This window comes from Bicyclus anynana, chromosome 20 (assembly GCF_947172395.1).
Source record: "Bicyclus anynana chromosome 20, ilBicAnyn1.1, whole genome shotgun sequence".
Taxonomy (NCBI): domain Eukaryota; kingdom Metazoa; phylum Arthropoda; class Insecta; order Lepidoptera; family Nymphalidae; genus Bicyclus; species Bicyclus anynana.
Window position 1 is genome coordinate 809,796 of NC_069102.1, and position 22,736 is coordinate 832,531.

Below are 22,736 nucleotides of genomic sequence, written 5' to 3' on the forward strand. Positions count from 1 at the left end.
GCTTCATAATGTGCCGGGCTTTTCAATTCAAAGGGGTCTCCAAAAAGTTTCATTTCTACTATTGTAACTCATTATCAGGGAACACAAAAGGACTCATCTGGTAAGGCCCCATGACAATGAGGCCCGACCTAATCGCCATCCTCGAATGCTTTTGTTCGTCGTTAAAGGACTGGGTATTGTCAACATCTTCATTAATATTTTCCCGTGCCTCGTATTATTCGCTAAAACTCTTAAGAGCTTAAGCCCTTCGACTAAAGTGTCGGATTTAGCATGCCTTCCGTTTATTGCTATCATTTTGATGCCGTTACGGGGTCTTATTAAGAGATTAACACTGGCAACATTTTCGTACTACAGTAATTCTAATCTACTGCCTCAGTTAGGCCTAGTATTAGCTACACTAATATTTAAAGCTGTAATATTAGCGCTTATCTCGGGAAATACTTGTTCGAATTAAAATAATTTAATTATTATTATTTCGACTTTACATTACTTTCAACTTTTTACTCAAATAATAAAATGTTAGGAAACGGTCGTATACTCGTAATTCATATTAATTGTAAATACAGTTTTTTAAATATTCCAAAATGTCTGAAAATGACAATTAATACGGAATGATTTAGATTATTATAAATTACTCGCCGAAACGAGAAATTTGCTGGTTATACCTATATCTATCTAAAGTTATATTATCACCATCGTGTTCACTTCATGTATTTATAGATTAGTCAAAACCAGTTTTCTAATAGCTAGACTTAAGGAATTTGGTTCTAAGGAAGTCGATATAAATCATCTTTTAGAGTCTTATCGTTGTGACCTCCATTTGCGAAAACCCCGGAATTGAAAACATACCTCAAACACGGAAACCCAATACGACCTCTGTATCTTAGCAATGTGCACTCTAGCCTTATTACTTCTTTAAAAGCCCACACAACGATTTCACCTGATGGTAAGTGGTCTGAAGCGAACTTACTTAGAATATGTTTCTTTTTTAACCGACTTCAAAAAAAGGAGGAGGTTCTCAATTCTTCTGTATGTTTTTTTTTTTCTTTTTACTATATTTGGTCAAATACAAGGCTTGCGTTTGACTACAAACATGCCTGATGGCAACCAATGATGGGATCTAAGAATGAACGCGCTTGCCTAGAAGATGCCTATTCACCCTTGCTTTGAAAGTGTTAAGATTGTAGAAAACAGACGCTAGAAGGACGTTAGACACGTCTTTATGTTTCAGTCTTTACAGTTAAGTTTTTAATGACTTATTGCTTCATTTTATTTTAATTATGATATTACTGAACTAAAAAGAATGCCCTTATAGCTTGGCAACTTCGTTCGGAACACTCCCGGTCCGCGCGGGACGGGGGGCGTGTAGCGATGAATGAAAAACCTGATTTCACACCCGCGCAGTCTTTCCCCCCGTAGCCCGCATATCATGGGAGTGTCATCAACGAACTTGGTAGGCTATAGCACTGCAGGCACGTGGACTTGTTGGATGGTGAGAGGCGACCATAATACGAAGGGAAGCCTAGCCCTGGTCATGAGAATAGGTTGATAATTATTTGGACGAACACTTGTATAGTAAAGTCATCAATATAAACTAGGCGAGAACGGAAGGCATCGCCATAATAGGTTAAGCCATTTTAATATTTAAATGAAGGCCATAAAGGCGTATATCGCTTGTAAAGTAATCGATCCACAATTAAATCAGCGAAATAATGCTCATGTTTTATTAATAGCTTGCAAGACTAATTGTTTGTTTACCCGTCGAAATGCCACACCGGGTACCAAAAATGGTTTTACGATAGTCAATAGTGTACGGGATATCAGATAATACAGATGCATGATAGGGATATGTAAACTCGTTTTTACCACTAGTTTATAAACCCACCTACTAGCTGCCATGCGTGGTATGACATAGTCATAATAAATAAAAATATGTATATTCTTAGCACTAAGCACGTGATAGCCCAGTGGATATGACCTCTGCCTCCGATTTCGGAGGGTGTGGGTTCGAATCCGGTCCCGGGATGCACCTCCAACTTTTCAGTTGTGTGCATTTTAAGAAATTAAATATCACGTGTCTCAAAACTGTGAAGAATAAACATCATGAGGAAACCTGCATACCAGAGAATTTTCTTAATTGTCTGCGTGTGTGAAGTCTGCCAATCCGCATTGGGCCAGCGTGGTGGACTAAGGCCTAATCCCTCTCATTCTGAGAGGAGACTCGAGCTCAGCAGTGAGCCGAATATGGGTTGATAACGACGATATATATTCTTACTCTTAGACGAGCACTAGAGGCGTAGTGCAACGGTTGCACCGGCGAGTTTAAATGAGGTCATCATCCCAATATGCACTGAGGGTGGCCACCGAGGGGATTTTAGTGGTAAGTCCCACATAACCCGACTTGTCCCCAAGTAAGTCGGGTATCTCACAAAGAGATTTCCCCCCCCAAAAAAAAAAGTTTATAAACCCAATATAGTGAGATTTATAATAAAAGAGACATGAGAGTAGCAATGAATAAAGAGTGTTTAATTTTAGGGTACTATATCACACTTCACACTTATATTATAAAGGCGAAAGTTTGTGTGTAAGTGTGTTTGTTCCTATTTTACGCTGCGGCTGAAGCGATTTGGCTGAAATTTGGAATGGAAATAGATTTTAATCTGGATTAACACATAGGCTTAGGCACTTTTCATCCGGAAAAAATCCATGGTTCACGCGGGATTTGTGAAAAACTGAATTTCACGCGGACGAAGTCGGCGTACGCTAGTTTCCTAATAATTTCAATATAGGGTAAGGTAACTCAGAATGCTTGCTACTTTCAATTCACAGTAATTTGTACGGATACAAAAAACACGAACCCAGGACCTTACGATCCTAAGCCGCATAGGCTAACCACTGGACAATGAGTTTTTTTTCTTTCGCTGCGAGGGTCAAACTGTAAAACAAACTAACTACAAGACCAATGATGCAAAAAAGTATATTTGTAATAATTTTTAATAAATAAAATTGAATGACCTCTGTGATCAATAAAAATAATAATAATTATTATTTAATAAGTGTATTATAACAATAAGACATGCGTAGAGATTAGAAGGTAAAGTTTGCGATTAATAACTGATATTACATCCGCTTTTGATGTATGTTGGTCTGTCTGTTACAATATTTATTTAATAGGTATATTCGAATCATAAATTACTGAAGAACTGAAGTCTTATTGGTATACATTTGAAAATAAAAAATGAAAACTATGCTATGTGCCATGTAGCATGGTGGAGTTAACAATTGCCTTATGACGTTCATAATACGTGCTATTACCGTGAATCGCGGCAAACTTTCAAGAGAGTCTTTCAAAGTAGTCTAAAATTTTTGCAACTTTAGATATTTTAGGGATTTCTTTATAGCGAAACCTTTCAATCCCTGGTTTTGAAATACTTAATAGTTGACTCCCTCCATCAACCTAAACATAAAGTAAGTACCTACTCGTCGACTCCCGTCGCGGTAATCAACTAGTATGTAACATGTCGTGTCCAGGAAGAGAAGTGGTTGACCTCGGGTTGCCGGCGCACTCAAACGACGCGTTGACGTTACTCTAAATAGAAGGTTGCGAGCCATATACGGCGGTTCGTGTACTGGCAACCATTGGATTAGTTACCGAGGCTTTTTTATTCAATGACAAGTCAGTCCTTGACTGCGAGCTCACCTGATGTTAAGTGACGATGCTTTCTAAGATGAAAGCGGGCTAACTTAGAAGTACAAGTTTTAGTTTACCCATAAACAGACGGCTTCAACGCAGCGCCGTACCGGGACGCTAAATCGCTTGTTACGTCTTTGCTAGTTGGGTAACTAGCCATGGCCCAAGCCTAGCACCAGTAAGGGTTTAATTAGGTATACTTCCAAATAGTACAAAATGGAAAATGTGTATTTTTTTTTGTAAATTTTGTAATGATTTCTCAGGGTATATAGTGTATTTTTGCGTCTATAAATGGCAGGCTGTTAGTCGATATTTTGACTAGGCTTATCTACTAGAGGATGCCCCACAGTTCCCTTTTCCATGGGTAGGTATACGGTAGTAAAATGTAGCTTATGTCACTCATAAATATTGTGGCTTTCTATTGGTAAAACAATCTTTAAAATCGGTTTAATAGATCCACAGATTAACTTTTTTGAGGAGGATGAAGATCCACACCGCTTTCGAATTCTTCACGACATCGTATCTAAGAAAACTTCGACCCAGCCGGGGATCGAACCCAGGACCTCCGTCTTGTAAATCCACCGCGCTTACCACTGCGCTACGGAGGCCGTCAAACAACACCTTTTACAACCTCACTAAGTTTACTGTTCATACAGAGTGTAACCTTACATTATGTTTCTTCTAGCTACATACCGTTCACGACTTGAGACTAAATATAGATACAAACAAAATAGAAATAGAAACAAAAAAGAAATACAAACCAGAATATAATAAAAAAAGGTTTCTTGTTTTTTTTTTTAAATAAACCTGGTGAAGAATCACTTGCGGATTATAAATGCACACGAAATTGAGGTGTAAACCTTTACATTTAGTTTTTTCTAGCTACATACAGTTCACGACTTAAGACTAAAATATATATAATAGAAACAAGTATATAGACGAAAACAAGAGCTTTTTTGTTATTTTTTGAATAAACCTGGTGAAGAATCACTGTACGGATTATAAATGCTCACGAAGTTGAGCTAGATCAACTTCTTTCAACTTTTTCATAAGATCAAAATGAAAAATTATATCCTCAACCAAATCCGAAAGTACAACACAGAGGCAGACTACGAAAATTACCAGTATCTTGTTAGCAGTAAAATTTTGAAGCAGTAAAAACTTGGGTGGTTGGGAAAAATTAAATTATTTCTGCAAATCCAGTGTCCGTCACTCCTTGAATACATAATAAGGCATTTAACAAAGTAAAACCTACAGAGCATTGAGACGAAACAAACCGGGCCTTTGCGGACCGTGAAAAATTCGTTGAAACTTTAGGCAACTCTTCTACGAGTTACTTATAACTGCCGCGTTGGTGTAGTAGTTATTATGTGGTTTCGGATCACGAGGTCCTAGGTTTGACACCTGGTTTTGAAATTTTTAGGTTTGAAATATGGCTTTGAAATTTTTAGGTTTGACACCTGGCTTTGAAATTTTTAGGTTTGAAATATGGCTTTGAAATTTTACTTACTTTTTTCCAAACAAAATTCTCGATCTTGAGTTGGGAAGTTAGATGTCTTACAACCTGTGCCTCGGAGTCTGTCGTCGGTTCTGGTCTTATAACATAAACATTTCTGATTGCGATTGAGCGGGTGGGAGGGGGCAGGGGGGATGTTTGACTGTGCGGGTATGAAGTCGTGCGCGCGGGGCAGAAGGAAGAACCGCGGGTAGCGACCTAGCCCTTTAAAATAAGATCATATTGGTAACTGATTCCTTGACCCTAAAACTACTATATAAGTAGTTCTATAGGCCAAAGGATTTTTCAGTATCCAGAGACACTAGATACAATCTGAGAATCAAATCTGGGACTCATAGGATTGCTATGATACACAAACAAACAGACATTACATTTTTATAATAATAGAGATGAAGGACAATTAAGCAGCGAATGGTTATATAATGGTGGTATAAATGCCGCCTGCCCTACAATTTTATTTGATGCTATAATGATAGTCTCGCCCGTACCTGCCTGTGCCAAAGCATTTAGTTTCGTGTTAATTAATAGCTTTTTATGTAATGATAGAGTACTTGTTCGGGTATATGGAATTGGAAATATTTTATAGACAAACATTTTTTTATTGTTTATTTCGTGGTAGCAATTTATTGGTAGCCACGATCGAATTCATCCATCATGTCATCATCATCATAATCACAAACCGTTGAACCAATTTTGATAAATTTTGGTCCAATGATTAATGATGGACTTATGCTAAATTGTTGTAGTAGGAGATGATAGTATTTATATAGGATAAGATAAAGAAAATTTATATTTGTAGTATTTAGTTAAAATTGAAAATGAATGTAGTCTTAATCAAATAGTTAATTTAATAAATGTTGATCATATATTTTCACAACAATCTAATCATAAACCAGTTGTAAGAGACAGTGTCACCTCATCACGTTTAACTTAAACGCTAAGTTGTACAAGGACTGTGTTTATAAAACACAGCAAAAACTTGCAAGCAATAAAACATCAGGTGATGCATATTCAAGAAATGTTACAGTTTCATTTGCCCCACAAATCGAGGCAGCAAAAGTATTTTAATAATAGTATTAGCATCGGTAACCTGAATACGTTAGAGTGGTTCCGCAAAAAACCTCCTACCTCGGTAGAGTTCACCTTGAAAGCCGGAGTGGGCGGACCGAACTTGATTTAGTCTCCATCTGACAAACCCTTTTTTTGTCCTGAATATAAATAAGACGAGCAAAAAATATAAAGTCGAGAGATTTTTTCCCCCTCGTTACTACCAGCGGGACCGGAGCCGAGTTTAGCGAAAGTAACATTTGAATAATAAAAGACATATTCGCTTATAGTGCGGCGCCGTTGTTATGTTTTTATGTCGCGAACATCGCTCCGCGGATCCGCGAAAATACGCTTCCGAAACGCCATACGTTCAGATGTGAGGAAAACGAATAGTCGTCCTCGACACTTCCTTCACGACTCGATAATGACTTCCTGCGTGCGTCCTTTACGCGATACTACGATCGGCTCACACGCGGAAGCGATGCAGGCGAGTTCTCGATCGTTTTACAAATAGCGCGACGGGTAATTTGAAATAGATTAAAATTAGGTCACGCGTTACACGACCGGATCGCGCCGAATTCGTATTACCGATTACACATTCGGACGGCGTCGGAGCTGTAAAATTTCCACCCGTCTATTAGAATCGATTACATTTATTCTTGTTTGTAATAATAGTAATAATTCCTATGATAACAACACCATTAATAGTAAGGACGCGGACTTAATGGGGCGACGTCATGCATACTAATCGTGTAAAGGCAGCTCTTCGCCAGAGCTCAGCGATCGGACATGCCTGAAATAATAATTACTCTTCCACAATTTAACTGATAACGCTGATTTCCTGAACTCGAATCTCAATAACGGAGATTCTCGATTGCGGATTCTATGCACAATCATTAAACGTTATTCTCTATTGTTCGCAGACGAAGAAGAACAACCCGAACCACATCAAGAGGCCTATGAACGCGTTCATGGTCTGGTCGCAGATCGAGCGCAGAAAAATCTGCGAGCAAACGCCGGACATGCACAACGCGGAGATATCTAAGAACCTGGGCCGCGTGTGGAAGACGCTCAACGACGAGGAGCGGCAGCCGTTCATCGACGAGGCGGAGAGGCTGCGGCAGCTGCACATGCGCGAGTACCCCGACTACAAGTACCGGCCGCGCAAGAAGACGGCCAAGCCGGCGCAGCGCAGCGGCGTCAGCAAGCCCAAGCGCAAGCAGCGCGCCGACAGCAACAACAACCGCGGCACGGCGCGGCGCCGCAGCCGGCCCGCGCCCGCCGGCCTGCCCGCCGACGCGCCCGCGCCGCCGCCGCTGCCCGCGTCGCCCGCCGGCGCGCCCGACTCGCCCGAGTCCGCCTGCTTCTACGACGACTCGGCGCGCCGCGACCAGACCGACCTCACCGACCTGTACTCCATCACGGACCTGCTGCCGCTGCCCGCGGACTGCGAGGTCGACCTCGACGCGCTCACGGACATGGAGTCCTTCGAGACGGCGTCCTCCTCCTCCGGCTCGCACTTCGAGTTCTCGTGCACGCCGGACGTGTCCGACATGCTGAGCGAGATCGGCGTGGCGGGCGACTGGGACGACCACACGTTCTCGTCGTACCTCACGTCGTCCTAGAGCGCGGCGGGCCACGGCCGCCGGCCGCCACCACTGATCTCATTCGCGAGCCGCCGCCCGGGGGCCGACGCCGCGGCGCCCGCTCGCCGCCCCGCCTAGAGAGTGCCTACATCCAATCGACGTGTCGACATTTGGATTCAATGTACAAAGTTATTTAATAAGATTCGAGGGTGAAATTTAAGTTGTAAGCGCGCCGGTCGCGTGGCCGGTCCGTCTTCAGTTCTCCGGTACTCCCTTGTGTTGAATGCGAACTGTGAACGGCTCCCTGGCCGACGCCGGGTCCCGAGCCGTAGGCTGTGAGTTGGTTCTCGTTACACGTGTTGCTTTCTTGATGGTTTCGTTGAAAACAAAGACATTCGGTGATTTCCAAACGGCACGTCAGACGCATCTCAGTAAATAATCCGTCTTACTCTCCGTCGCCCGTCCGGCCGCTCGCCGCGCCGCTCGCCGCGCCGCTCCCGTGCGGTACATTACTCGACTCGGCCGCTGCGTGAGTTCGCGATTCCTATGCCTTTATTTATGTTATTAGCGATCTGCTGTAAGAACGGTCGTTCATTTAAATTTCAAAGTCTTAGACGAAACGTTATCGACCGAGTAATAGAATCATAGGACTAGGTTGTAGTCACGTTCGTCTTGAGTTCTATCCACTGTACGTAGGTTCACTTTGTATACTTTGATGCACACATAGTTAATAATTTTACATTCGGAAGCCAATCGATGTGTCAATTGAGGAATTTCGGAACGCGGGTTTTTGAGTAGGACTTTCGGAGGGGTCCCTTGCCGTGGATGCTGTACGGCGGCGAGCATTGGAGCGAGCCACGCATATATGTCGGTCGTCTGGGCCTTTCGTTGCGTGCGTGACTTTTTCCAAATTCATCGGGAGAACGGCAAGGGCAGTAGGTGTTTAGAGTTGATACGTCTTGTATAGTGTACGTTAGGTCGTGTAAGGTATATTTCCGTTCAATGGTAAGATACGAAACAATTGTATTGCAAAGAGACGATGGCACCTCGAGATCGATGCGAAGGGACACTGTTCGACTTTCTTCTTTCTTTCTACATGTTCACGCTTCAATTTGTATAAAACGTCTATAGAAAGATACATATCAGTAAAGGGGGTGTATTGATTCGCGGGACGGTGATTATATATCGTATGAACAAAACACTAGTTCGGTTCCAAACAAATGTTTTGCTGTTTCAAACTCTGTGATTTACTTTATGGATTTTCTAAATTATAAGGATCTAGTGGAGACTGATATCGCATAGATTAGTTTTAGCATCGCTAGCTTCTCTATTTTTGTTTTCATTTTTAGAACTGGGTATAATTTTTGTGAGAAAATGAAAAAAAAAAACAATACGTACCTATTTTTGATAATTTGCCTTTCTGTGGGGATCGGGTTGCTTGGGTTGATCTCATACAAACTTGCACTTGCAGTATTGTTTCTAAAGCTAGATAACGTTTTGTACGAATTTATAGTTGCAAATATCCGACCGGCGTTGGACCCGATGTCCACAGCAAAGCACGAGCTAAACTCAATTTGTATAAAAAATTCGCAGAAACTGTCAATTCATTGAAAATGGAGTCAGTTAGCGGGGTAATGTTTCTCAAACGAATGTTACCTCAGTCATTTTAAGATATAATTATAAATCTTCTAAAATATACTTTTTCAGATAACGAACAATATTTGTAGATAATCTGTGTCCCTAAGATATATTTCATTATAGTAAGAGATCCGTTGTGCTGATTAATGAAAAAAAAAGAAAATGCTTTACTTATATTATTATATTCTTATAAATATTATATGTAAAAATGACTTCGTGTATTAACTTAGTGAGTGTCTACGAAATCCAATTATTTTTAAAGAAAATGCATAAAAATACATGTTATCTATACATTATAGTGATGTGACTCTGTAATTAATACTGTCTTGTGTGTCGTAGAGCGATATTATATTATACATTATATGGATAATAATAAAAAGAAAAAAATAAATTTGTGCCTAATGAGTAAACTTGAAAATTTTCAAAATATGTGTAATATTTTAGTGATGCTCAAGATAACTTTATAAGCGCGTAGGATTTATTAGATGCTGTGTAAATTGTTAAACTAAGGTTATATTTTGGATGCCAGACATGCATTTTGAGTTGATTTCGCTTCTGTATAAGTTTGCAATAATAGTTTACCGTCACATTTAAGAAGTCTACGTTTTCCAGTAAACATAAACTAAAACAATCAATGCTGATCCACTGAGATATTGCTGATGTTAATTAAGTAATTGAAGGGTTTTCCGTCCACATCGATCAGTCATAGCAACCATGTGGCCAGAAACATCAACATTGCAAAAAACTTTATAAAAATCGCATTGTGTAGGAAAACGAGGCTTTTATTTAAATTTTTGATTACATTGTTAGACCCCCACGTATTTATATGCTCGATGTTATTAAGTTCAATGAAATTAATAAAATGCGTAGACGCATCTTCCATATTATCGTTCACACCGAGCATATCTTCACGTGGTTATCTAATCTAAATACCAGCATTCACTATTGTTTCAATTTCCAAAATTTTCTAATATTTCTAAAATATCATCCATCCTGAAGGGAGCTCTATCGATTTGGTCTTTGGTGTGATAGTGAATGATGGCATTAGGTATGTCATAAATAATAATATTGACAATGATATTTACTTTTAGTTTAACATGAAATTTCTATGAAGTAATGAAGATCGTCAACATTTTGTAAAATTTACCAAAGAATGTTTACAAAATGTCATGATTTACAAATTCATATACATTAGCTATTATTTTATAATACTACATTATGATCTATAAGCGATATTGATGATATTTAATCTTTAGATTCATTGAACCGTAATATTTTATGCTATTTGTAATTTGGTTTATTTATCATGTGCAAATTTTTTGAAAATGTTTGGCTTTAACCACATAGATTTCTTTCACCAATCACTTTTGATAAAAATATTCACTTTAAACAATTAAAGCAATATACTTATAGTGACACGAACGCTCAAATTAGAATATTATCTCCTCTATTAACTATACAATTCTTCGTTCTTAACTATGTCATTTCGTTAATAATTACGTTGCTTTCAAATTTATTGCACCTATTCATTTAAAATTGTTATAAAATGTCTTATAGTAGAAGCTTTTTTCCAAATTTACTGATTGTTGTTTTTCATTTTCAAAGTCTTGGTCGCGAGGAGAACATTAGATATTATTATAACCCCAAAGTATTTGTAAAGCAACATCGAATTTATTGTTGTATTTTAGCGCTTCTTGTTGTGGTTCTTCAATAATTGGAATTATCAGGGTTTCGAAGTTTTCTTTCAAATAAAGAATGTAAAAAAAACCTTTTGTATAAAAAATTATCCCCCTGGTGTGATCTTTTCTAATAATGTTTCCGAATTCTTTGCTTGAAACATTAGGCTTTCTCCTTCGTAGCCTTTTAAAAATCTATCAAGGTATTTTAAAATGTAAATAAATAAGTATTGAAAACTGTTTATAATAATGTAAAAGTCAAAATAAAGCGATACTGTGAGAAAAAATTAGAGGGTATTATTAATACGCGTCTCAAATAAATTAAATATCACAGAAGACGTAGTTAGTTGTTGTAGGTTATATATGTAATTAAAAAATATTATGTGTAAAATTGTTGTATACATCAATGTATTTAAACTTTTCTAACTTCATCTTTGAATATTTGATTGACTTTTTTAATTAAAAAAAAAATACAATTAGATGATCAAAGATGTGAGTTCTTCTGTTAAGATCTTCAATTCTTTAAGTGTCATCAACTTTATTAAAACGAATATAAATCATAAAGTTTCGACTAAATAACGACCACAAATCCCTTACTTATCAGAGAGATAACAGTAAACCTAAACATACAGTAGTGAGATGTGATCTCTTTTTAAAAACAAACAACACATGAGACATCCTCGTACAAATACCCATGAAGTTGAAGGACAGAATTGAAGATCCCCAAAACTTTGCCTGAGTCTATGCTTGAAAATCGCTTGTCATACAAGTAGATCGGTGTTTTCTTACTGAAACAATATAAGTAGGTTAAAAATTATGTATGTTTAACATTATAATACATAAAATAAGTCATTAATTCGATTCGATGGAAAAAATGTTAGTGATTCATTCACAGAACTGAAAACGTTAAAAATATTCTCGTTATTATGTTGTTTGAAAATAAATTGATCGTAACAAGTATTATATCTTTGTAATATATGTATGTATCACTGTTGTTGATTTATTTAATAAGCGTCTTCTATCGTAAGATTTATTTAATTTACATTTCAATACTTTGAGACACAACGAAGGAATTTCTGTTCCCCTCTATTTTCATCAATAGCACATATTCCCTTTAATTAATTAATAATACTAACTGATATATAATTGGTGTCTATAAGATGATAAATTTAAACAATAATAATAATAATATTGTATGTCAACTTCAAGAAGTAGTGAATGCATATTAATAATTATATAAAATATCTGATTCGTTGTCGATGTAGCTGTGTCATTAATAAATAATAATGATTATTATTGGTACGATGATAAAGCTAATTATAATAATTATAAAACAAAAAACGAAAACTTCGCACAATCTGAGGCAAGGAATTAACATAGGAATAATAGAATAGGAATAATTAATTGTAATATAGTAACTGATAATGTTACAGAATTAAGTGTGATAGATATTTTTACGTTCCATACTATTTACTCAGAGTTTCTTTGCATTATGACGATCTGTTTGGGACTATATTTTGCTTTAATTCGTATTTGTATTAGTTACTTTGATAAATAACCACAGAAATTTAGTAGGTTATTGTGTATATTTTTGTATGATAATATTATTATTTGACTTTATTCAGATAGGTTTGATTTTATTACGATCTTGTAACTATCTCTGTAGAGTTTTCGATCAAATTTATAAGGAACAAAATTTATTAAAAAAAAATGGTCCATTAAATTCTATCGAGTAATATTAAGGTAATTATTACGAGTAGCAGCAAATGTATACTTAAAAATGTGTGCTTACGATTTGTATTAACTGAAAGGAGTACCTAACATGCCAAACGAATTCAAACTTTTGAAGCTAAAAAGCATGGCTTTAAACGTATTAGTGGGACTGAAGTTTCATTGTCATTTCTATTTTGTTCTTGTACCATTGGACATTGTAAATACCTTGTTAATAAACTACTTAAGGCCACATATATTTTAGATTTTCTTTTTTAATGATTCACACAGCGACCATGTGTTCCGAACTATTCTAGTCTTGGAAGATTTTTGAGCAGGTTTCGATTCCAGATTCCGTTGTGTCCTCGCTGATATAAGTTAGACTTTTGTGCATTGTTCACGTTTCTGTCGAGGACAATCGTGGCCTTTTCGTAATTGATACCTGAGTTTTTTATTTTTTTTTCAATTGATACCAAAAAATGATGAAGCTGTTAGACACCGTTACCGATGGATCTCTCTTTTTTAGCACTAAACAGTTACGGTCTTTTGGCTTACCAAATAGTGGCATCGCATCTGCGTTGCCGACTTTGTAATTGGTTCTAAAACGTTGTACATAATTTTTTTGAAACTACCCTCTATTTATTATTGGGTCCTGTTTCAATTAAATCTTATTATCCGGCAATAGTTTAATTAGTTGATAAGTTGATTTCAAGCGAGGATGTAGTCTTGAAACTGTCCCTCGAACGTTGTATAAATTATATTAATTCGTATCTACTAAGGTACATACTGTAACTGCATATATGTACGTAGTTTTTTAAACTGTTAAGTATGTAATAACATTACTGTAGTTATGATGTTAAGGAAAACGTGTACATTTTGTATCGTACTTTGTTTCAATAATGAATATATATTATTATATGGTAAAAATAAATCATCCAGTTTTTAAAAAATAACTCGATTTTTAATTAGCCTCTTTCCCATCCCTCACAATCACAAGTAACAATCAAGAATTAATAATCCTTATTGATGAAATATTATTCAGTAAATTAATCGAGAAACAATGAAGGAAAATGATTTTCAGACTAGGCTTCCCTCTGTAAAATTGCAAAAAAAAAACGAAAAATTAGATTTGATTTATTTATTAAACTTATTATTTTTAATGTCAATGTCTAATTAACTATTGTTTTAAATATCCCGAATAAGATTAAAAAAATCTTAAAATTGGCAACTTTCTTATAAGATTTATTAAAAGATGGTGATAGATGTACATTACAAGTTCAAAGTCTTAAACTGCTCATCACCCTATGCTCTTCCTTAATTATATAATTCACTAGTAGCGAAATCATTAAGAATTGTGTACGTTTGATGACGTCATCAAAAATGAATAATGAAAAGTCTAATATAAGGAAGGGCATATAAAATTAAAGCAATAAATTTGAATAATAGTCGAGCGGCGGCCCGGGGCGTTCTCGAATCTTATTTGTGAGTTTGCTTAATTAAAGCCTCTTTAGAAGGTCACAGAAGGTGTAGTAGCTTAAGAGTTGGTGGAAAATTTTAACAACGTTATTTTAGTCCAGTATAAAGTAAATCTACAGACATTACAGACAGATACGCTATTTTATCTATACTAATATTAAAAAGAGGTAAAGTTTGTGGTATTTTAGGTGAGAATCTCTGGATCTACCGAACAGTTTTTGAAAGCCACGTTATTTATAATTATTATTGGCCATATTTTATCCCCGTATTTTCACGGTAACGGGAACTACACGGGTGAAACCGCTGAGTGACGGCTAAAAATAGGTATAAAGGCTGAGGTATAGTTACTGTAGGCATATTTTTCATATCCACGTGCAATGCTTAGATATAAAAAGTATGTGTTATAAACGGAAATGCATTATACAAAGAAGGAATATTCTATTAAAAAAAATATTTTCCAATATAGGTTAATGCATAATGTAAAAGTGTGCCCAGAGTAGACAATGCATTAATACATCAATGAATTGCACGCCTATATTTAGAGAATACCAAAACTTGCAGCTTTTATTAAATAGTCGCTTAAAAGTACGCACTAGCTCCGAAGCAATAATGGCCCGGTTTCAGAATTTACTGGCACTAAATAGGAAATAGTTGGTGGTCAGATTACGGGGTGGCACGAGTGAAACCAAAATCTAGTGGCGGTTTGTATGCGAGACGTGAGCTGCAGTTTGGTGAGTATCCACATGAGAATGTATCAAGGTATCAGTTATTTCATCCCTAACTATGTAAAATTCCATAGGAAAACTTGAATTACATTTACATTAAGGAGTCATTGAGAGCAATGACTCCTTAATGTAATTGTAACTTTACAAGTGAATATCGTAAAGCAATTTTAGGAATTAAAAAAAAATATTTAGATATTTTTGCTTTGCCAATAGAAAATTTTGAAAATTCTAAAACGACTAATAGACTACTTAAATATTTTACGAGAAGGTATAGTTCGTGCGCTGTAGCAGGGTGCGGGTGACTGTTTGTTTTATTCGTGAGTACTAAAGTTTGCCGCGAATTACGATAATAGTACGTATTATTCCAATGATTTTTTTGTATATTTAATTATTCCAGTTTATTAGCGAATTACACATGCATCTTTCCAAAAAAATAGAAAGTAGGTGCAAATTTTATAATTATTTCATGTGTTATTGTGACCAAAAATTACTAAGTTAGAGTCCGTTCTATGAAAATACCGGAATTGAGAGTGGCTTAATCATAACCCAGAATATAATGCCAGTGCCAAAAAAAAGAAAATAGTAGAACTAAATCAGTTATGAATATTACAGACATGTATAAATTCACATAATATTAAGTAGTAGCAAATAATTCATACAAACGTCAAGAAGTCAATTCTGAACATCAGAACAAGATTGATTAGGTCGTCCCGATATAATCCCATTAAGTATGTACGCTGAGATCTCCAACGCCACTGACAGAAGACAACGCACCGAGCGTGGAATAGCAAGTCCCGCATTAGTATGCGCTGGAGGGAGTAGCTGTTATTGGTCGTGATAAAAGAAAACGGGACTCAAATCGTGGAACGCTGCGTTATACATTTTGTTGATTGAATTGGTATTAACAAACGGAAGCCACGATTGTTTCTATGTTTGATTCATTTTTTCCATTTCGCTATAACTTAACGGTTGATTACGTTACTGGACGGTAAGTGACATTTCAGTCACGATCCTTACCATTACTATGGTTTGGAGGACGTATTAATAACGAGGTATACCCAGGCGTTGTTTCCGCGTAAGATCAGATGAGTCGGAAATATTCTGAATGATTATTTCTGTCACCAAGTTGGTAGCATTGATGTGTGTGTATGTGTGCGTACACAAATGATTTCCCATGAATATTAATGAAATAGTATTAAGAACATGACAGATCTTTTAACCAGTACGAACTTGTTAGGTATATCACGAAGGGGCTTTCTTACAATTAGGAAGTGCTTAGATAATTCTTTAGATGCGCATTAAAAAAAAAAGATGTAGAAACACTTTTAATTAAGTAGGACTGACAACCGATTAACCTGGCATCCTTCTTGATTGTTCCATAGTAAGTATTTCTAACATTACTTTGTATTATTTTTTCTTGCCATTACATTATTAAACACGCACGCACATAAACGCAAATACGCTTTTTCTGGAACGAAGCCTGTAATTATTATCTACAGTCAGTCACCCAGCGATGGAACGAGTTATGATTGGAGTTACACTGCGTGATCGAATCAGAATTGAGGAGATTCGCAGAAAAACCAATGTCACTCACATAGCTCAGCGAGTCACAAAGTTGAAATGGCAGTAGGCAGGCCAAATAGTTCGAAAAGCCGATGGAAGTTGGTGTCCCAAGGTGCTGGAATTGCGACCCCGCACCGCAAAGCGAAGAGTTGTTTGACTCCTCACTATGTAGACCGAGGTCGTCATGCGGGTTGCAGGGAGCCACTGGATGTTGGCGGCTCGTGACCGTTGTGTTTGAAAATCCATGCTAGAGTCATATAGTCCAACAGTGGTCGTCCTTCAGCTAAAGATGATGACTACCGACGAACGATCCAATCTGTGTAACTCGATACTAAAAAACTTAGCAGTCAAGCGCAGTCATTATAATTAATATACAAAAAGGCACATTAAAACATGATAAAAGAATACATTAACAATGAAGAGATACCGATCAGCTATTTAGTTATTTTACAATATAAATTTAGGTTTCTGATATTCATCGCATGCGTTGATAACAATCGGTTTAGCATGACATACATCAACATATGAGTTCTGTTTGGGATTTAAGGTGAGGTTTAGCACAAATGGTGACTATTATAATTATTCATCATCATCATATCAGCCGAAGGACGTCCACTGCAGGACATAGGCCTTTTGTAGGGACTTCCAAACATCACGATACTGAGCCACTTGCATCCAGCTAATCCCTGCGACTCGCTTGATGTCGTCAGTCCACCTGGTGGGTGGTCGGCTAACACTGCGCTTTCTAGACCGGGGTGACCATTACAGCACTTTGGGACCCCAACGTCCATCGGCTCTTCGAACTATTCATATAATTATTATTCGACATCATTATTAGCCTCAAACCTTTGGACTTATCATCATCATCATCATCATCATCATCATCATCATCATAATCATCATCTACATCATCATTATAAACCCATATTCAGGTCTTTGCAGCTTGAGTCTGAGTCACCTCTCAGAATGAAATATATTAGGTCAATAGTCCATCACGCTGGCCCAATGCGGATGGGCAGACTTCACACACGCAGAGAATTAAGAAAATTCTCAGGTATGCAGGTTTCCTCACGATGTTTCTGCTTCACTGTTTGAGACACGTGATATTTAATTTCTTAAAATGCACACAACTGAAAAGTTTGAGGTGCATGCCCAGGACCGGATTTGAATGTATACCCTCCGGAATCGGAGGCAGAGGTCTTATCCACTGGGCAGTCTCGGCTCTTGGACTTGTATCGTACAAAATGGTTAGAGGTAAACTCACACATCGAAAATATTTAACACCAATAAATATATTCTGTGTCCACTCAAATATACACACTCGTACAAATCATTAGACGGCATTTTGTCTATTTCCCTTCACTTGGTCGCATGTTAGCACTAGCGGTGCCATTTTACATCAAGTAACAGTGGTTTTTGTGCAATCACACATAGAAATCCACACGTTTTTGTGGATTTCTATGTGCGATTGCACTGGTTTTAGAGAAGTCTAGAAAAACTGGTGTTTATTTAATTACTGGGTATTAAAATAGCAGCAGTTTTCTTTATAAGAGTAATTATGATTTTTATAATCATAATTACTGTTATGAAGATAAATTACCTTTTTATTAGCTATAATTATATTTATTATAATAGCTATAATTAGTATTGCAGCTATTATAATCCATGCTTCCACACTTATTATAAATGCGGTTTCAAAATTTTGGAAATATATAATATAATATAATATAATTAAGCCCTCATTCGCACTAGAGTTTTTTTGACGGACGTTAAAGAAATGTTCAACAAACTCTCGTGCGAATGAGGGCGGAAATAGGTATTTCAGCAAGTCGATCTCGTGAAATTCAGAAAATACCATACAAAGGAGTTTACTTTCTCTACCACTTTATGAAGAGAAAGACGTTATCGTATTACTTATCTACTCTCACTCTCGCCATTATATCAGCCTCTGTCGTAACGAAACTGTACCTTTAGCACCGTATTAGGCCGAAACACGTACCGATGAAGACTTTATCGGGCGCTTGATTAATTCAGTCGGCATGAATTAATACCAGCGCTACACAGACTCTGTTTTGGGCTAATGAATTCTAAACAGGAGGGACCAAATTAATTTGGCGACCTCAAACAAGCAAGGTTTTTTATAATCCGAAAACACCTGAACTGTTTCATCTCCATCACTGTTCAATCGCCACACACGATCAAGTTTGCCGTCAACTTTGCTCAAGATTAGGGATGTGGGGACAATGAGAAAATCAATTCCTTGAAGGAGCTTGCTATTACTTATATAAAATAGATGCCGTATATTTAGTAATACTACTAAAAGTAGTCATTTACTAAAAGTACCTTCCCAGTGGACTTAGGACACTGGACGTGGTCAGCCTGAACGTAGATATGACCTCTGCCTCCAACTCCGGAGGGTTTAGGCTCGAATCTGGGGCATGCACCATTAATACTTCAGTTATGTGCATTTTAAGAATAAATAGCACGTGTCTCAAATGGTGAGGAAACCTGCATAGCTGAGTTTTATTTTAATTGTTGATGTGTTAAGTGAATCTGCATTAAGCTAACGTGGGATTGATCTCTCATTCTGAGAGGAGACTTGAGCTCAGCAGTTACCTGAATCATCATCATCATATCAGCCGATGGACGTCCACTGCAGGACATAGTCCTTTTGTAGGGACTTCCAAACATCACGATACTGAGCCACCTGCATCCAGCTGAATATGGGTTGATAATGATGAATCTTGAAGTGGAGAGTGAATAGGAAAAATGAAGTTGTTCTGCTACAAGGTTGTTGTCACATACGCTGTTTGTCCGCGCTATCGCCACACTCGAGTTATCAGCAAACATGTATGGCAGACAATCCGACGCTGTGATAAGATATCGCGGTGACGTCATCGCTATACTTGTACGTGGCGAGTTTCTCCACGAGCTTCGGGATTAACCGTCGAGATACCTACTGAAGGACGCCCGTGTTTTAGTCCTTGTCATCATCATTATCAACCTATTTTAAGAGCCCACTATTTTTTCAATAATTTTTTTTTCAATCAAAAAATATGGTTACAACTGGCCTATTCACTATTTTGATCTTTATTATCAACCTATTAAAATAAACATCAAACCAATTGACAAAATGTCATTTATATACGTATGTATATATGTATGTATACTTTTACATGGAATTTCAATTTTGTACCTGTCAACTAAAATAGACTAAAGACAAGGCAAACACGTACCGCCAAGCGATTTAGCGTTCTAAAACGATGTTGCGTTGAAACTGAAAAGGGTGTGAATTTTCACCCTCCTCCTAACAAGTTAGCCCGCTTCCATCTTAGATTGTATCATCATTTTTTTTTAAATTGTAGTCAAGGGCTAACTTGTAAAGAATAAAAAAAATCCACAACGGTACAAACATCATAATTGTCTACCGTATTATTTATGAGCGGAGTATAAATGTCGTTGAAAGTGAATTGTTATGAATTTATATACATACGTCATGTTACGTTACACACATTGGTACTTTGTCGCGGGTCTAAGTACTATGAGAATAAGAGAAGCCTGGAATCAAACCTTAATGAGTTATGAAATGACCCTAAACTGAGTCCACAATCACCAAGAACTTATGTACTCAAGGCCTTTGTACCTACCTACCTACCTACTGTAACCGCTAGCACACGATCCAAACACGTTTACTCACAAATGACCAGTTACCTGCCATAATAACCGATCCTGCGTAATTAAGGTTAAAATGGTAGTCATTATAACATCATTCCCCACTTCAAACAAGTAATTTATCATTACACGATGCTATGAGTCCGAGCTAATCTCTGAACAACACCTGTATGCGCTTCAAGATGGAAGAACGGACATCCTGTCTTGATAAACTAACTAGATCGTGTTTTCTGACTCAGAAAAATAAATAGGTAGGTATGTGAAAATGGACTCTTCAATGACATTATCTATACTAATATTACAAAGCTGAAGAGTTAGTTTATTTGTTTGTTTGATTGAACGCGTTAATCTCAGGAACTACTGGACCGATTTGAAAAATTCTTTCAGTTTTATATAGCCCATTTATCGCGGAAGGCTATAGGATATATATTATCCCCGTATTCCTAAGAGAACGGGAACCAAGCGGCTGATAGCCTCGCGGCGTTAGCTGGTGACGTTATAAAACAGTATTTAAATATCATTGGTACTCTTAGTTAAAAATAATTAGAAATTTGTTTTAGTTGTTTATATCTACGTTCCTACTATACTAATATTTTTAAACGGAAAAGTTTTTGAGACTGTTAGTCTCTCTCTTTAGAATTGACATGATTATGCTTCAAGGATAGTTTGTATGAGTCGAATTATAATGTCTTTAAAGTTAAAAGGAATTTCCACGCGGACGAAGTCTCGGGCGTCTTTTAAATAGCCTCGATGGCTCAGTGAAAAACCTTTTGAGTGTCACTTCATTATCAACCCACATTCGGCGTCACTGCACGAGTCTCCTCTCAGAATGAGCGGGGTTAGGCCAATAGTCCACCACGCTGGCCCAATGCGGATTGGCAGACTTCACACACGCAGAGAATTAAGAAAATTCTCAGGTTTCCTCACGACGTTTTTCCTTCACCGTTTGAGTCACGTGTGTTAGATTTTTAATTATTTAAATAATTATAAATACATAAGACAACATATAAAAACTCCTTCTTCCAGATAAATGTTTTAATCTGTACTGTTTATTAATGATAATGGTTTTATTCTGAGGTTGGTAGGGTATTGTGATATATACTCTATGTAAAAGAGGCGAACATGCGATTATGTGGCGTGAAGTTTATTTAATTAATGTATTATCCATCTACCAAAGCAACGATTTGTTTAAGAATGAGTAATAAGTTATTTGAAATACAGTTTATACATTCCAGCTTGTGTTATTTTATTCCATTGCTTTTATCAGAAGTGAGAGTACCTACGAACACGATGTCATTACCTACATTAAAGTCGATCTACAGAAAGAAATGTAACGGCATTTAAATGAAGTGTGAATTTGGGAAACAGTGGTTTACATTACGAGAAATGCGATAAAAATCATACGTGTGTACAACCATTAAGTATGTATACCACTGACGGCTATGGGACGCACGCCGCACTGGTCCCGGTAAAAGTATTTATGCGATGTCGGTTGTCGATGCTTACAATATCTAACAAGAATGAAGAAACGTAAACGTAACACACTTATACCATGTTGACGATATTTATGAGCAAAACAGTCAAACAGTCCAACAGCACTCATAAGAGGATATTATTTGAAAAACTGCGAGAGAACAGAGAAGAACGTGTAAATTAATAACAAAATACAAAGATGCATGTGTGGTGTTAGCTGCAGAGTTATATGAGATGGAATCCTGTTGGTTTGACGGATGAGAAATACCAATGATGTCTAAATATATTAAACTAGGTGTCTGGTGAGTTTTATTAGTTTGATTAAACAGCCTCATAAATTATTCAGTTGTGACTAATATGAAATAAAATTACAAAGAATAAATAATCACTAGGTGAAACTAAGTATGGTTGATAGGTTGTCAGTTTGTCTGGCTTATTGTCAAAACATTTTTGTTAGATGACTATATCTAGGAAACCAAAATCATTTAAGTGAAAAGTACACACACACACACACACATACACACTGCTCAAGAAATTAACGTATGAAGACAGACCACTCTAGGGTTGTTAGGATGTAGGACACTGGCATAATGTAATATTGAGAAATCTTAATTATAGAACTACATTACATCCGTTGCTGACATGGGACTAAAATGAATTAACTAAAATATTGTTTTTTTTTGTGCCTGTAACTTCAAACTATACATTTGTTATATGTGAGTTTTTATGACTGAATAACATAAAAATTAAAAATATATGAAGTTTTATGTAATGGTTCAAGTATTATTTTAGGCCTTGATGTAGGTACCTGATAACAAGTTTTGAGACAGCTATTACAATATTTTCAGATAGGATTTGCTTAGATATATCATTATGTAGATTACTGTATGTACTTAATATAAATTTTTTTAAATCTTTTAAGAAATTGGATTGATAGATTTCTTGAAAAATAAATTTGTAGTT

The 22,736-nt window shown here is 36.8% G+C and overlaps 1 protein-coding gene across 2 annotated transcripts in view; it reads left to right on the forward strand.

The window, feature by feature from the left end:
• LOC112048339 (putative transcription factor SOX-14) overlaps positions 1-13,817 on the forward strand; it is a 144,266-nt gene extending 130,449 nt beyond the window's left edge. For both annotated transcript variants that reach the window (XM_024085831.2, XM_024085832.2), the window contains one exon: positions 7,178-13,817. In XM_024085831.2, the coding sequence (XP_023941599.2) occupies positions 7,178-7,879 (702 nt within the window). In that variant the 3' untranslated portion in view covers positions 7,880-13,817. The remainder of the gene's footprint in view (positions 1-7,177) is intronic.
• The last annotated feature ends 8,919 nt before the right edge of the window (positions 13,818-22,736 follow it).